The sequence below is a fragment of the Leptodactylus fuscus genome, chromosome 3, assembly GCF_031893055.1.
Source record: "Leptodactylus fuscus isolate aLepFus1 chromosome 3, aLepFus1.hap2, whole genome shotgun sequence".
Taxonomy (NCBI): Eukaryota; Metazoa; Chordata; class Amphibia; order Anura; family Leptodactylidae; genus Leptodactylus; species Leptodactylus fuscus.
The window spans coordinates 110,441,527-110,458,653 of NC_134267.1; the positions used below are offsets into that span (position 1 = coordinate 110,441,527).

A 17,127-nucleotide genomic window follows, 5' to 3' on the forward strand; every position below is an offset into this window, starting at 1 on the left:
CTGAATTCAGCGCACTGTCGGCTTTCCAGCAGTATATAGAACTGCCTTTGCCCAAACCCGTGAAAGGTCCTCTTTAACATCGGATCCCGGAGAGGTGAGTAACAGTGTTTATTATGTTCTCTCATCTCCCCTGGAGCTCCGATTATTATACTCGGGGGTATATATATATATATATATATATATATATATATATATAGCGGTTGGATGCATGGAGAAGTGAGGAGTCAAAAATGTCTGTGTTTCAAACTTTACAGAGTCAAGTCACAGCTGAAAGAAGTGATCATGGCCATCCAAAGGGAAGAGACAGGAAATGTGGGGAGATGTCTCCTGTGAGTATTAATGCATTATATTTTATAATTAACCCCCCCCCCCCACTGTCTGAGGCGGTCGACCATTAGATGAACAGCGTCTTTCAATCGTCCACCTCAGGCAGCAGAGAGGCTAGGTTCACCACTGTGTACAGTACAGACGGGAGAGAAGAGGGAAAGCGGGCCCGGCACTCAGAATGGGAACGGGGTTACCAGTAACTACAGGCAGTACACACAGGATACATGCAGACAGTACATGTGTAGACATTACACATATATATTACATAACACATGGACAGTATATACATTGCATACATAATACATACATGGACAGTATATACCAGGCATGTCAAACTCAGGGTACCCCGAGGGCCACATGAGTAACAAGAGTTTGTTGCGAGGGCCACACACAGCAGCTAATGTCATGCACGTATTTTAACAGCAGTCATGAAAACAAGATATGAAGTAGTAATATGTAACAGCAACATATATTTAACAAAAATACAGCAATTAAAAACTAAACATTTATTTGCTATCATTTTTTTTCAATCTTTTTTTAGATTATACGTGATCAGTCAGCCTTGTTCTCTGAGAAGATTTTGTTAGTTTCATAAAAGAAAATTATCTATTTACATATACACCCTTCATCTGCCCCCAGATTCATGTCCCCCCATATCTGCCCCCAGATTCATGTCCCCCCATATCTGCCCCCAGATTCATGTTCCCTCCATCTCTGCCCCCAGATTCATGTCCCCCCATCTCTGCCCCAGATTCATGTCCTCTCCATCTCTGCCCCCAGATTCATGTCCTCTCCATCTCTGCCCCCAGATTCATGTCCCCCCATCTCTGCCCCAGATTCATGTTCCCTCCATCTCTGCCCCCAGATTCATGTCCCCCCATCTCTGCCCCAGATTCATGTCCCCCATCTCTGCCCCAGATTCATGTCCCCCCATCTCTGCCCCAGATTCATGTCCCCTCCATCTCTGCCCCCAGATTCATGTCCCCTCCATCTCTGCCCCCAGATTCATGTCCCTCCATCTCTGCCCCCAGATTCATGTCCCCACATCTCTTCCCCCAGATTCATGTCCCCCATATCTGCCCCCAGATTCATGTCCCCCCATATCTGCTCCCAGATTCATGTCCCCCCATATCTGCCCCCAGATTCATGTCCCCCCATATCTGCCCCCAGATTCATGTCACCCATCTCTGCCCCAGATTCATGTCCTCTCCATCTCTGCCCCCAGATTCGTCCCCCCATCTCTGCCCCAGATTCATGTTCCCTCCATCTCTGCCCCCAGATTCATGTCCCCCCATCTCTGCCCCAGATTCATGTCCCCCATCTCTGCCCCAGATTCATGTCCCCCCATCTCTGCCCCAGATTCATGTCCCCTCCATCTCTGCCCCCAGATTCATGTCCCCTCCATCTCTGCCCCCAGATTCATGTCCCTCCATCTCTGCCCCCAGATTCATGTCCCCACATCTCTTCCCCCAGATTCATGTCCCCCATATCTGCCCCCAGATTCATGTCCCCCCATATCTGCTCCCAGATTCATGTCCCCCCATATCTGCCCCCAGATTCATGTCCCCCCATATCTGCCCCCAGATTCATGTCCTCTCCATCTCTGCCTCCAGATTCATGTCCCCCCCATCTCTGCCCCCAGATTCATGTCCCCCATCTCTGCCCCAATTCATGTCTTCACATCTCTGCCCCCAGTGTCATGTCCCCTCCATCTCTGCCCCCAGTGTCATGTCCCCCATCTCTGTCGCCAGATTCATGTCCCCAGTGTCATGTCCCCCATCTCTGTCCCCAGATTCATGTCCCCCATCTCTGTCCCCAGATTCATGTCCCCCATCTCTGTCCCCAGATTCATGTCCCCCATCTCTGTCCCCAGATTCATGTCCCCCATCTCTGTCCCCAGATTCATGTCTCCCATCTCTGCCCCCAGATTCATGTCCCCCATCTCTGTCCCCAGATTCATGTCCCCCCTCCATCTCTGCCCCCAGTGTCATGTCCCCCATCTCTGCCCCAGATTCATGTCCCTCCATCTCTGCCTCCAGATTCATGTCCCCCATCTCTGCCCCCAGATTCATGTCCCCCATCTCTGCCCCCAGATTCATGTCCCCTATCTCTGCCCTCAGATTCATGTCCCCCATCTCTGTCGCCAGATTTATGTCCCCCATCTCTGCCCCCAGTGTCATGCCGTCCCCTCCTTCATCTGCCCTGTTTCACGTTCCACCTCTATGCATACATACACACATTAAACTTACCTTCTCCGACGACTCCGAGTCCTCGCTCCCCCGCCGCACTCTCTCTCTCTCCCGCCTGCCGCGACCATCGCGATCACGGTTTTCCCCTCCGCTGTCGGCTCAAATGAACGAGCCGACATAGGAGGGAGCTGCCGGGGGCGGAAGCCGCCCGGCTCAACCCGCGCGGCTTCCGTCTGAAGATTTAGACGCGATGTGACGTCATCACATCACATCACGTCTACACAGCGGCGAATAGCCGCGTGAGTATTGCACCTCTGCGGCCCGCACAAAAGTCTCAAACTTTGTCTCTTACAGACAAAGTTTGAGACTTTTGTGCGGGCCGCAGATATGCCTGTAAAGGGCCGCATGCGGCCCGCGGTCCGCATGTTTGACATGCCTGGTATATACAGTACAGACCAAAAGCAGTAATCAAAGGAAAAGGTGGCTACTTTGAAGAACCTAGATTAGAATATAAGACATATTTTCAGTTGTTTCACACTTTTTTGTTAAGTATATAATTCCACATGTGTTAATTCATAGTTTTGATGCCTTCAGTGTGAATCTACAATTTTCATAGTCAAGAAAATACAGAAAACGCTTTGAATGAGAAGGTTTGTCCAAACTTTTGATCTGTACTGTATATACTGTCCATGCGTGTATTATGTATGTTATGTTTATATATCGTGTATATACTGCCGATGTATGTAATGTCTATATGTATATTATATATGTAATGTCTGTACACATATACTGTCTGCATGTATCCTGTATGTACTGCCTGTAGTTCTTGGTCACCCCGTTCCCCTCCTGAGTGCCGGGCCCGCTTTCCCTCTTCTCTCCCGGGCTGTCTCTGATGACTGAGCCGTCCCTCCGCTGTCTATCTGAATGACTTTGCTTCTGTGTATTTCGTCATTACGATGCGACTACAGCTCTTCCCAGCCAGGCCGAGAGGAGGCGCCGGGTCCTGACTGATCTTCCTCCCAGCCTGGTGTGTGGCAGCTCGGTCTTTTGTCCGGTCCTCAGTCCCCTGGAGAAGATGCCGCAGGCCCAGACCTTCAGTTACCCGCAAGTCGCCCGAGATGAGAGTGCAGTGAGTGCTGCTGGACTGGACATGCTTCACACAAAGCGCTTTGTCACCAGCCGGTTTCCTCACACCCCGGGTGTCATGGGCTCTTTAAACCGGAGGCCCTGATGCTTATGTGAATAAGGTCTTAGACCCTGAGTGTGACATGTCGCTGGATTGACTTCCAGTACTCCATGTGGATGGGACATAGTTATACAGCTCTGCCTAGATATATAGATTAGTATATGGATAGACTGGAGTTATATGGGAGACACACTGAGCCACACTTGTTATTTCCATGCAGCTATTGTACATTTTTCTGACACATACAATTTCTTGCAATGGTTGTTGCCACTTTTCTTCCTAATATGAACGAAGGGAAGTCTCCTGGTGACCCTGATCTTTATAACACTTGAATTTTTCCTATTTTTTATTTTCTATTGCAGTGTGTTGAGGCGTCTCTATGAATTTCCCAATGTTACAACTAGACATAATTGTATTATATTGTCTTTGTGTGTTTTGCAGATAGACGACTACCATGGAGTTAAAGTACCGGATCCCTACAGATGGCTGGAAGATCCAGACAGTGAGCAGACAAAGGTATTTCTTTTACTTAGAGGGGTTTTCCAGGGAGTCTTAGGCCCGGTTCACATTTAGGCCCCGTTCACACGGGGAGCGAATTGGCAGGTTTTGGTCCCGAGAGTCCCGCGTCACAATAGGGTTAAAATGCGCCTGCCATGACAGTCGCGGCTTCCCCCACCGAAGTAGGCTCAAATGAATGGGCCTAGTCTGGAGGGTGCTGCTGCGAGGCAGACGCCAGGGCTGAATCAGCCGCGAAGTGCACCTGAAGAAAGGGCAGCTCGTTTCTTTTTTCCGTTAGCGGCATGTCTCTGTTGTGAGGGGGCGGATTATGACATGGATTCAGCGCCATAATCCGCCCGGTGTGAACGGGGCCTAACATTCAGGTTTGCTTGCAGTATTTTTCTCTCTGCATGTTTCGTTCGGAAACCAAATGGACCTCATTATAGTCTATGGGGCCTGTGTGGTTTCTTGGGTAACCGCTTTTTAATGCCTATAGGTTTCCATTCGAGGGGTCCCCAAGTGGTCTGCCCGAACACTGATGTGAACCGGGCCTCAAGCTGTATTCACACAACAGTGAATAACGACTGTGTTATGTTCCCTTTCTTTTTTGCATGGCAGAATTTAATTCAATGTTTGTAAGTAGGGACTATTCACATTACCGTTATTTGTAACGGATCATCAAAGTATAGGTCATGTCCTATTTCTGTCTGTTTTCACAGACCCTTCCATGTATTTAAATGTATGGGGGATCCAGGAAAACAGGTGCAAGACACCTGTGAAAGTTACATGTTTTGTACCTCTGTTGGTTCTCACAATTTAAGGGCATGAACATTATACTGGGAGAAGCCCTTACACCATCAACTTTAAAAAGCAGCAGGCTGGGTACAGAACCAACAGTGTGGAGAAAAACAGCTGCGTTTCCGCAAAGCACAGTTGTATCCTTATCAAGCCCCACATTGCAGAAAAACGAAGGTTTTTTTGTTGCAGATTTTGCTTTTTTTTTTTTTTTAATCAAAAATGGCTACAAGAGGAATTGGAAATATATAGGAAGTTCATATACTGACCATTAGCCAGAGACGTCCTTCTGCCTCGCGGCGCCAATCGCGCTGTGCTGTGGAGCGGGGAGGAACTCCCCCTCCCTCTCCTGATAATACTCGTCTATGGACGAGCAGTGTGAGCAGAGGGAGGGGGCGTTCCTCCCCGCTCCACAGTACAGCGTGATTGGCGCCGCGAGGCAGAAGGACGTCTCTGGCTAATGGTCAGAAACGCCCTTCTGACCATAGAGCACTACGGTACCGGCACCGTAAGCTCTTTACACTGGGCACAGATCGAAATCAGCGCACTGTCGGCTTTCTGGCAGTATATAACACTGCATGTGCCCAAAAGTGGTGAAAGGTCCTCTTTAATGATGTTACAATGCCAAACTATATGCTTAAACTGCAATTGTGTGACTCAGTGTATCTTTTTTCTTAGGCTTTTGTGGAGGCTCAGAACAAACTTACAATGCCATTTCTTGAACAATGCCCCGTTAGACGGTTGTTTAAAGAACGGATGACAGAGCTGTACGACTATCCCAAATATAGCTGCCATTTTAAGAAGGGGGACAGGTAATGCTGCGTCTGTATTTTTATTTGCAACCATGTTATTGACGCTGCTTGTTTTACATTTTTAAGCTTATATTACACTTATTTTGATTGAGGTACTAATTACTGAAGAACAGGGGCAGATTGAGGCTAAGGTTCCACGGCCGGAAACGCAGCACTAAAGTGCTGCAGGAACGACCGCAGTGTGAACGCATTGCGGGTCTTCCCGCAGCGCTCTGAAGAGAAAGTTCACAGAATTTTCCTCCGGACTTTCTCTTACCAATATACATACCCATTAAACCGAGTGATGACATACAGACTTGACTTTGAAGTCAAGTCTGTATGCCATCACTCGGTTTAATGGGTTCAGTCTGTAAAGAAAGAATAAATAATTGAGTTATCAGCTGCTAAAATGTGTATACATTTTTTTGGGACACCCTGTATATATGGGAAAGCCACCAGTGTTTCCGTAGATATAATTGACATACTGCGATTTTCAAAACCGCAACGGTTTTGGAAAGTACAGCGTGTCCGTGCTGTGATTTCTTTTTTTTCCCGCAAAGTGGGCATGGGATTTGCATGAATCCCATCTACTTTACTAGTACTGTAAAACGCCACAATTTTTCCTGCGGCGTTTCTGGCCCCTGGAGTCCCGGCCTAAGACTACATCCCTGGGCTGCATGAAGAGTGTGGACTGCCACCAGTCTAAAGTTTTCAGGGTCTTTTAAATGGACTGCATATCAGTTGAATGAGCATTCTTAGGATCAATTTCCGTTGTTAGATTGGGTTTATGCATTGTGCATGCAGCACCCGGGATGCTGCCATACCCGGATCAAATGAAGGCATTGTACCTAAAGGCAATTTTATTTCTAATGGTCTCATGTAAAGGAAGAGGGAATTCAGTGTGAAACAGCAGCAGGCTCTCTTGCTATCCTGGGACTAGGCACGCACCACCCACATTATGATGCTGTCTCCTTGCTTATGGAAAGACTACCTGCAGCTATGCATGTATTTAAAAGTACTCGTAAAATTTTACTGCCGCCACAGACTTCTAAGTGGGAACACACTTTTTAAATTTGCTATGAGATTTGGGTTACTAGAGCCCCCAGAAGCCTTAAGCCCCAGGTGTCCCCTTAAAAAGTCCATATTATAATCCGCTACTGCTGAGGGACTGTTTACCAAAAATGTACATGAGCTTGGTTTAACTGATGTAGCGATGTGATATTTTCATTGACCCAGATATGTACCAAAATCTTGTACATTTTCACATACAATGTTCCCTGCTGCAATAATGTTTTATCTCTGTTCATGCATGTCTAAGATAGGGAGATTAGACTGTAAGCTCAAGAAGGGACATGATTGCCTCTATAATAATAATAACCACTTTATTATTGGGGTATGTTACCTGTTTGGATTGTTTAAATAGAATTTAAAGTTGACCGATTTGTTAGTGAGAAAACATTCCAACCAAGTACTCCCAAAGTAGCGATCACTTATAAAAGTTAGGCCCCTTGTAGATGACCAATGTCATCTGTGCTGCCTGTGCACCAGCCGTACTTCAATGAATAGGAGCTGCGGAAGCCTGGTCGCTAAACAAGAATAGGATCTGTCCTGAGTTTTGCAGCCGGGCTCTTGGCCTGCACACGGTATTGTGTAATACATGCTCATGCATGTGACCTGAATGGGTTAGTGCTATCGGGGACAAGGCCACACTAACCAAGCCCACAGTTGTCTGCAAGGGGCCTTAATAAAATAGGGCTTCATTTGGAGCCTTTGTTAACCATTATATAATGTAGCACAAAGGACCTCTCAATGCCCCCACACTCACTAGATTGTCCACGTCAGTGTCCTCATACTCAGTATAATGGCCCTGTTAGTGCCCTCACATGTTGTAGAATCGCCCTCAGACTTCAATGCCCCTCAGGTAGTATAACTGACCCCAAGGTGCTCCCACATGTAAATTAATGACTTCCACAGTGCCCCCCACATATAATGAAATGGCCCCTATGCACAGTGATGTTTGAAGAGAACAATGTCCTCGCAGATCGGCAGTCTTATATACCTCTAGAAAGCTGACTGAATTCTGCAGTCAGCTTTGCCAGTATGCTCCTGGTTGCCAGAGATAGCGGTGCCGTTAATTTCAGCACCAATATCCCTCCACTATCAGAAATGCTCAGTGTCATCGATGGGCTGAGGAACAACCCCCCCCCTCCACCCTGACGGTACACTTCCGAAGGCTGGCGTTGTTATCTTTTTAGCAGTATATAATACCGCCAATCTGCAAGAACATGAATGGTCGTCTTTAAGGAGCAAGTGGTAAGCTGACTTCATTTCATACCACTGGGAGTGGATTAAGGATACCATGAGCCTCGAATGCCAAACATTCCTGTGACACTATAATATCCCATAGCAGCCCTCTATATGGTATAATATCCCATAGTGGTCCCTACATAAATAAAATTTTAAAAAAATCTCACATAGATGGGGATTTTATAACTGTCGGGTTCGACCGAACCTGAGGTTATGGGGATTTGTCACCCAAGATCTACTTTTATACTCTGGGGTCTGTTCCTACAGTTAAATACAACATTTGTGATATGTTCACACAGAGGTTTTTTCATTGAAACTTTCAACATCAAACCTCACATGGAATACTCTTACAACCAGTCTTCCGTTCACTTCACTTTTTTTTTTTCCCTTTGGGGTTCTTCAGAACCATGGAGAGTTAAAAACAATCCACACCACTGTTTCAATAGAAGTCAATTGGAAGCTGAAACTTGTGGCCATTAAAAAAAAAAAAACCTCAGTCTAAAACCTTGCTATTGAACTGATTTTTCCCCTAGAAGAAACTCTGTGTGAATACACCTTTATTTATACCACAAAATGTAACCATTTTTTTCATTTGACACCATGTCACATAATGCTCCTGTGTGTGTGTTGCTGTTGTGTAACACATTATGTGTATATTCGGTGAAGGTAGCAAAAAAACCTCAGTGGTGCCATAATAAATCTATTTTTTAATTATTCTAAATAAAATGTTTTACTTTTCCTAAATAGTGAAATGTACCGTAATAGTTAAAGAGGCTGCCCACTAACTAAACAACTTTATGAAAGTAACTTATGCATTTTTTGTACTTTTGTCTACTGTAACAAGTAACACTAAAATGTTTTCCTTTCGCATATAAGATATTTCTATTTCTACAATTCCGGCCTTCAGAATCAAAGAGTGATGTATGTTCAAGATTCCCTAAGTGCAGAACCTCGAATTTTTCTGGATCCTAATACTTTTTCTGAAGATGGCACAGTCGCATTACGAGGTTAGAAAACTTACTTTAGAATTGAAAAGTTATTCTAAAACAAATTTGTATCAGAGAAAGTAGTGCTGTAGAATTGATAGGCCAAACCACTGACTCTGAATGTGACCCCTCTATGAACTTACAGCTGAACATGCAGCAGTAATTGTCACACTGTATGTTCAAAAGCCGCAATGTAAGACACTTTGAGCTGCTTAGATGGGACTGGGTAAAGTCATATCCCATACACTTGTACTGTACTTTGCAGAGAGATAACGGCCAACTATTCTGCCAAAACTAACCTGTTGCAAGTGTGTGGCCTTAGCCTTAAGGGGTTGTTTTGACTAAACATTTATTACTAGTCCATCAGTACTGAGCCCGCCAGGTCTTCACCAGCATGGTGATGATGAGAATAAGCATACTGACACTCCATACAAGCGTCTAACAGGCATGTGATTGAGGTGGAACAGGGTTCTATTCTAGTGTTCTATGGAGATCTTAGATACTTGGCTCACACAGTGATGAAACATTTATCATTCTCCTTCAACGGAGTCTACAACCGCGAAAATATATTCTACACCTATATGCAGTTGTAGGGGTTGTTAGTGACATAGTGATCATACTTTTTTATCTTTCTGCTGACAAAATCTGCTTAAGCTGTTGAGGGCACTGGAGTGCCTGTCAGCCATAACTAACTTGGTGTCACCACAGAACACCTCCCACTAACATGAATATTGATGTCCCACAACATGCTTCAACAACAGGCAAAAAATGGGTACAGCCATGACCTAGGTGCATCAAACAGCTCATTTGCTTGTGGTTTAAAGTTGACTTTCTCAGCAGCAAGATTTCACTTCAACACAAAACTGTGTGCTTACTTTGGCACTGTCAGCTCCTACAGCCATATTCAAATGGTTGAGAAGATATTTTGGTGGTGGTAAACTCATTATAAAATCATAGTTATCAGAAAACAGAACTAATATCATATAAATCATAATTTGTCTCCATATTCAGCCTCACACATACAACTCTATGAAGCAGAGAGGGACTGAACAGAATTATGCTTCTGGTTAATTCATATTTTGCCTCATTCTCTGTATTAACAGCTTATTATCTGCAATTTAGCAGTGTCAAAAAATCAAGGAACAGCAGAGCGTAACAGCAGCAATTATTTGAGTATCTTTTCTACCTCTCCTCCTCTTCATAGAGAAAGTAACCGCCTGAAAAGTAATAAGATACTGTATATTATAAAGTTTCTTCTTTTCATCTTTACTATTCATTTATGAAATTTGTTTGTAACTGGAGGCATGCTTTAAAAATCGTTTTTATGAGACTAGGAAAAAAACTTAATTAGGTTTATTTCAAGAAATGTCTCATTTCAGTCATAGCAAATTGATGTAAAAGCATTCTGTATTATCACTTTTCAGGGCAGGTATATATTGTCCTTAGCACAGCTGAATTTTATATCAGTCTGCAGTAGTTTTGTCTTAGAATTCCTTTCTTCGCTGAAGGAATAATTAAACATTACCTTTGCCCAGGTTATGCATTCACTGAAGATGGCGAATATTTTGCCTATGGGTTAAGTAACAGCGGCTCTGACTGGGTTACAATCAAGTTCATGAAAGTCAGCAACCAGGAACAGCTCCCAGATGTTCTGGAGAGGGTGAAATTCAGCTGCATGTCTTGGACCCACGATGGTGTTGGTATTTTCTACAATTCTTATCCTCAACAAGAAGGCAAAAGTGATGGTGAGTTGTTTTCATTAGCTTTCTTGCTATTGCACAGTATCATCATTATCCATCCTGAAGCTGCTGGTGCTTGCTCCTTACCTTGCTTGAATGGTTTGCTTCTGTAAATTCTGGAATTTCTGTATAGTTGATGGCCTCACACACAACACCTTGACCATTGAGATCAGAACCGCCTCCTACTACTGACCTCTTGTTACATAGATCAGAATTTTGTTGATTTGTGAGTTCAGACTGATCACAATGGCAGATTAGGAAATTCCTATATGCCCTAACATTCACGGTAGATGGTTCTGCTATGTGTCATTGCTATTTTGAAAACCTCATTCTCATGTATTGTACAATACTTTGCTGCAAATTTTGAACAACAAATAGACCGTGTCTGAATATGGCTTAAACTTGTGGTCCTCAACCTGCGGTGTGTATACTCCTGGGGGTTACGCATCACTATCCCTCGGGGTAGAGACCGCAGCAAAAGGCACTGAAGGGACCATTACATAATTGTTGTTGGAGCCTTATTTTGTCAACATTTATAAGTGATCACTACTTTGGGGTTTTCTCACTTGGGGGTACTTTGCTTGAAAAGGTTGAGAAACACTTGCTTAAAGTATAGAACTTTGAAGCATCTCAACTATCAGATATTTGAGTTTTTGGCACACAGAGGGGAAGAGATGCGCCTAATTAATAAAAGGTATGTCCATCTTAATTACTTAAGGGCATCCGATCTCCAGCACTCAGTGAAATAAGACTGTCCTAGAGAACACTAGTTTTGATAAATTTCCCTTTTGCTTGTTTTTTAAGTTGCTTCAACATATTCTTTCCTTGATAAGAAGTAAATCGACTTTAAAAATGCTTCACTTTAGAGGGGCTATTCCTTTGGATGTGGGCAACATGTATCAGCAAGACTCTTATTCCTTTTGCATAGTAAGCATGGGAAAATAGTAAAGAAGTATAGTGCCCTATTGTTCCTCCAAAACTTTACTTTCCTCAACAACCAGATTTTTATTTTCATTAAGGCCTCATATATACGACCATTTGCTATTTCAGTGTTCTATCCTGTTTTTTCCTGGATAGCACACTGACCCATTCATTTCAATGAGGCCATGCACACTAGTATGTTTTCCCTGGTCCGTGTGTGGGCTACAAGTCCATGCCACAAAACTTAGAGCATGTCCTATTCTGCTCAGTGTTTATGGGACAGACTAGCTCATAGAAACCTAATCAACACAGAAAACAAAACATCTCTATCTGTGGAACAGTTACCTACCTACCCATGGGTTTTTTTGCGGATTCGCAAATATGGATGACACACTGACACAATGCTGACTGTTTTTGCAGACCTACAAAACTGAAGCTGAAGATATAATGATGACACATGGATGGCGAATTGCAAATTACTTAGATGCCTAAGTTGTCCAAAAAGAGTGTGAACGTTTTTTTGTTTAATATGTATATTTTTTTATATACAGGTACAGAAACATCCACAAATCTTCATCAGAAACTTTTTTATCATGTCATTGGAACTGACCAAACAAAGGATATATTATGTGCTGAATTTTTGGATGAACCTAAATGGATGGGTGGTGCTGAGGTAAGAAGTGTTCTTTTTCGTTTTTCCAAATCAGAATTTGCAAATTTCGTTCTGACCACCTACCATTCATTTCAATGGGAGAGCACACGCGGAATCCATCTGAAGGTCGACTGTAATTCTTATTTTTTCCGTTAGCTGAAAAAAATCAGCTGCTGTCTCCTTTTGAAAATAAATGGAGGCTGATTTCAGGTGGAATTTGGAGCTGATTTGCTCTGTGTGAACATACCCTTATAGATATTATCTCTCATCTGCATGCAGGCTACAGGCAGCAGACTGTATAGGAAGCTGCCACTAGGAAGCTGCCACTTGACTACTAGCTGTTGTCAGCTTCCCCACATGCCTAAAGATAGCGTTTACTTGCACATTGTGTGCTACTGTCACCTGGTTTATTGCAATGGAACAAAGAGTTTTTAGGCCCGGTTTACATCTGTGCATAGGTTTCAGTTTGGGGGTCCGCTTGGGGCCCCAGAATGGAAACTTAATCCACATAAAAAATGGCTACCTTAGGAAACCCATGGACCCCATAGACTATAATGGGGTCTGTGTGGTTTCTGCACAAAAATGCAGATAGAAAAGTGCTGCTTGCAGGAAAAGAATTGCCCAAAAGCAGATGTGAACCGGGCCTTAGACCAAAATGAAGAGGTGGTTCGTGCATAGCCACTCTTCTGTAATGCACAAATGACTACAAATAAAGGTTGATTTTCTTTTTTTCTTTTTGTTCTATCAATAGTTTTTGCATTTAAGTTATCTACTAAAAAACTATTTGAAGGAAAGTGGTGTAGTTTAATTTTTGTCCAGTGAAACAGAGCTGGGATCCAATTGTTCTCTCTGCGATAGTTTTAATATTTCTGTCATCCTTTCCTCCATATATTTGGGTGTATACTTTTGCTATACTTGGGTTTCTATCTTTTCACGTCTAGAACAGATTGCAATATGTTTGGGTGTCCAGCAGAGGGAGCTTGAAAATTTAATTTGGTGGTTTGTGTATACTGATTTATTTTCTCTTCAATTTAGGAATCATTCAGATAACATTTTTTACTTCAGTTTAACGGATGTAAAGTAAAAAAAAAAAAAAAAACTAATTAAATATTGCAAAAATGGATGCAAACAGGTGGTCTTCCATAGAGATCAATGTTAAAAAAGAAAGAAAAAAAAAAAAGGATCCCTTGCTATCTGTTTTGTTAGACTGACTCCTAAGTTTGGTATACTACGTTTTTGTGTTCTTCAAAAAAAAAAAAAAAGATGACGGCATCTAATTTGTATCTTTTTTTTTAATTTTTTTTATTACATTCATGTCTATGGCCATCTCTTTCCGTCTTTTTTTTGTGTCTGTTTTTATAATCCATTTTTTGCATCCATTAAATTTGATGTAGAAAACGTGATGTGAATGGCCCCTTAATCTGTTTACTTCTTAATCTATATTTTCTGTACATTGGGCTGCAAAGATATGCAACATTCACAATGCCTATACATTTATCCTATGCCTATAATTTCAGTGTGTTTAATTTTTGATTTACTGACCAGTGCTGGCAACTTTCAAGTGAATTGTACTGACTTGTCATACCAAGCACAACTATGTAATGTATAATGATGTGTCTGGTATATAATGAGTTGATCAGCGGGGGTGCCAGTAGTAAGAGTCCCACTGATCTAATACTGATGGCCTGTCCAAGAGATAATGATAAATATCCATTGAACAGGCCAAGAGGTATGTGTTGTTACCAGCTGTTATAGGTGAAAGTTGGTTAACACCGTAACCCTTTTCCAGTCACAAGTGTACCCATATGCGTAGAAGTTGTGCCAGTTTGAACTGGCAAACTGCATTCCACCTTGCTCACACAGAACCAATAGCTGTGCCATTGTACCAGTTTTAAACATGCAAAGTATTGTACAATTCTTTGCTGCCTGCATGATATTTGTTTAAAGGGGTTATCTGGTTTGTAGTATTGATAGCCTATCCTTAGGTCTGCCACCCGGGACCGCTGCGGATGACTACAGCTATCAGTAAAGTTTACATACTGCAAGCCACGCTCATCGCTCTCTGTATGAACTTGCTGTTACAATTTGTACTGCTCGTGAAAAGTGGAGTCCTCTGTTAGGCCATCAATACTGGCTATCCTCATTAATGGATAAGTGGTTAAAAATCCTATTAAGTGATTTAGTAAAGTAATGTCTGGTTTCTGTCCCAATTTTCACAACTGTACAACATCCCCAATGGCTAAGGCATTTATGTTGGCATACGGTGTATGTTTAATTGGCCTTTTATACATTTTTAGCATTTTATGTCTATGGGGATTATCTACATCAGTTTGACCTAGTATATCCCTAGTATTTCTTTATTCTGATTAGAAGTCCAGAGACATTGGAACAAATTATAGCAGGTAAAATAGAATAATCCTCCCATCTACTCCACTTTTCCAGTTTGAGATGTATATGGTGTTCATCGCAGCTTATGAAATCTTCAGATGTTTGCTACCTATCTGGCATCAGATAGATAAAAAGACCTCTCTCTCTCTCTCGGGAAATTGGAATTATCATTCATGTTCAGGCAAGGCTTGTGAAATCCTAATAAAAATGCTTCTGTGTTTCTATGATATTCAGTATTTGTTGCTTGCTTCCTGCACCAGCCCCAGGTTCTGTAGGTTTGCCTGAGCTTCAGCTTAATGACTTCTGTATATATCATTCTCTTTGGTTTTTCTTGTTGTTTTGGGGTTTTTTTTAGCTGAAAAACTTTTGTTGGCAGGTTTTCTGCATATATCTCATCAATACATTTACAAGTTGGAGGAATAATATCCACTGACACATGGGACTTTGTTTTAACTTTATGAAGCTGTCAAGAAAGCAATAGTAGAATGCCTCATTGTGGGTTATGTATGATCTGCAAGGTGCTGCAAATTGTAAAGTGGCCCTGCCTGAAATGGCACTTGGTATCAGACTACAAGGGCTCCAGTTTCTAGGATCCGCGCTGTACTGTGGAGCGGGGAGGAACGCCCCCCTCCCTCTCCTGATAATACTCGTCTATGGACGAGCTGTGTGAGCAGAGGGAGGGGGCGTTCCTCCCCGCTCCACAGCACAGCGGGATAGGCGCCGCGAGGCAGAAGGACGTCTCTGGCTAATGGTCAGAAACGCCCTTCTGACCATAGAGCACTACGGTACCGGCACCGTAAGCTCTTTACAGCGGGCACAGATCGGGAAAGCCGACAGTGCGCTGAATTCAGCGCACTGTCGGCTTTCTGGCAGTATATAACACTGCATGTGCCCAAAAGTGGTGAAAGGTCCTCTTTAATAAATGTGATTATTATTAGTTTATGATATTTCCTACGTTCTGTCCATTTTTTAAAAATGCTGATCGATCCATTTAAGTTTTGAATTGAGCACTTGTTTGTTTGTGCAATGTACTTAAGTACATTGAAATATTTAAAGGGGTTTTCCAGAACTTTTCAGTTGATGTCAGACTTTAACATTGGAAAAACTAATTTGTAACTAATCATATCCTTGCATATTCTTTAGAAAGGCTATTCCACACATACCTTTTGTATGTAATTTTCCTCAGTAGATTTTGAATAAGTCCGTTTTTATTCATATGCTAATTAGCTTTGTTGAGGGAGAACCCCCGCCAAAGTAAGGGTCACTTACAGTGGTCAGTCAACTGCTCCAAATCAATCATGCATGTGCGCGCTGACTAGAATGAATTCTGACACATATGTCAGGGTTAATCCCAGTCCATGCAACGAGCGTGATGCCTGTTCACACAGAACTGAGGTTTATTGAGGAAGTTACAGTTTTTATACAGGAATGCAAGAAAGATAAGAAAAAGGCAGGCTGTAAGCATATACGTCTTGTATCCGAATACACTGGCGATCAGTCATTGGCTCTTAAACTTCAACATCTTTTAGCTTTCGAGTTCCCAGAAAATGATACTGTCTTTCTTGTAAACCACATGACGATCATGTGCGTCAGCATCTGGGTGCGGTACTGGATACAGGCGCCATCTTGATGTATAAACGTTGCACAAAGAAAAATATAATTTCTTAAGCAGTATAACGCATGTATAAAAATAAGAATAGACATGGTCTACCTTCACATTCCCCCCTAAATTATATTTTTCTTTCCCTGAAATTTCTACACAGTGTTATCTGGAATGTGAGTACAACATTCTTCACCAATCATGGAGCAGACTCCACCTCTTTCTGCTGTGATCATCTCTATAGCTAGTCGGTTTTGGAGAGAGGAGGAGGGTGTGGTAGAGTTTTTCATGCAGGAGTCAGAGCCAAATATGCCTAGTTTGACTCCAGATGTTTCATTGGCAGTAAAACAGGTATAGTTACCAGCATGTATATACACATGACCTTAATAGTCCCCCCTTGAAACAGCTCCAGACAAAGGGAATGCAGGGTGGGATGTCTGTCCCTATCTCTCACTACCGGACTGTAAGGAAATACCCTTCAGATCTTATAAAAAGCATATACATTGACTATTGTCAGACCTATAAACAATATGAATATAATAACTATAGAAACATAACAGGAATATAAGTTCAGATGGATCCAACAGTCTTCAAATTTTCTCTTCTCAAGGCCCATATCCTCTAACAGTTTATTGTCCCATTTATTTTTAAGAACATCATCAAGTGGGCAAAGGTTTAAGGTTTTCCTTATAATCTCACAGCTGTACTGGTTATCAAGAGGAACCGGAAGTGACCATCGAATCTAATA

The 17,127-nt window shown here is 42.6% G+C and overlaps 1 protein-coding gene across 1 annotated transcript in view; it reads left to right on the forward strand.

The window, feature by feature from the left end:
• The first annotated feature begins 3,469 nt into the window (after window positions 1–3,469).
• PREP (prolyl endopeptidase) overlaps window positions 3,470–17,127 on the forward strand; it is a 90,230-nt gene continuing 76,572 nt past the window's right edge. The window contains exons 1-6 of the mRNA XM_075268145.1: window positions 3,470–3,645; window positions 4,144–4,218; window positions 5,674–5,807; window positions 8,970–9,100; window positions 10,615–10,824; window positions 12,291–12,412. Of these exons, the coding sequence (XP_075124246.1) occupies window positions 3,592–3,645; window positions 4,144–4,218; window positions 5,674–5,807; window positions 8,970–9,100; window positions 10,615–10,824; window positions 12,291–12,412 (726 nt within the window). The 5' untranslated portion in view covers window positions 3,470–3,591. The remainder of the gene's footprint in view (window positions 3,646–4,143; window positions 4,219–5,673; window positions 5,808–8,969; window positions 9,101–10,614; window positions 10,825–12,290; window positions 12,413–17,127) is intronic.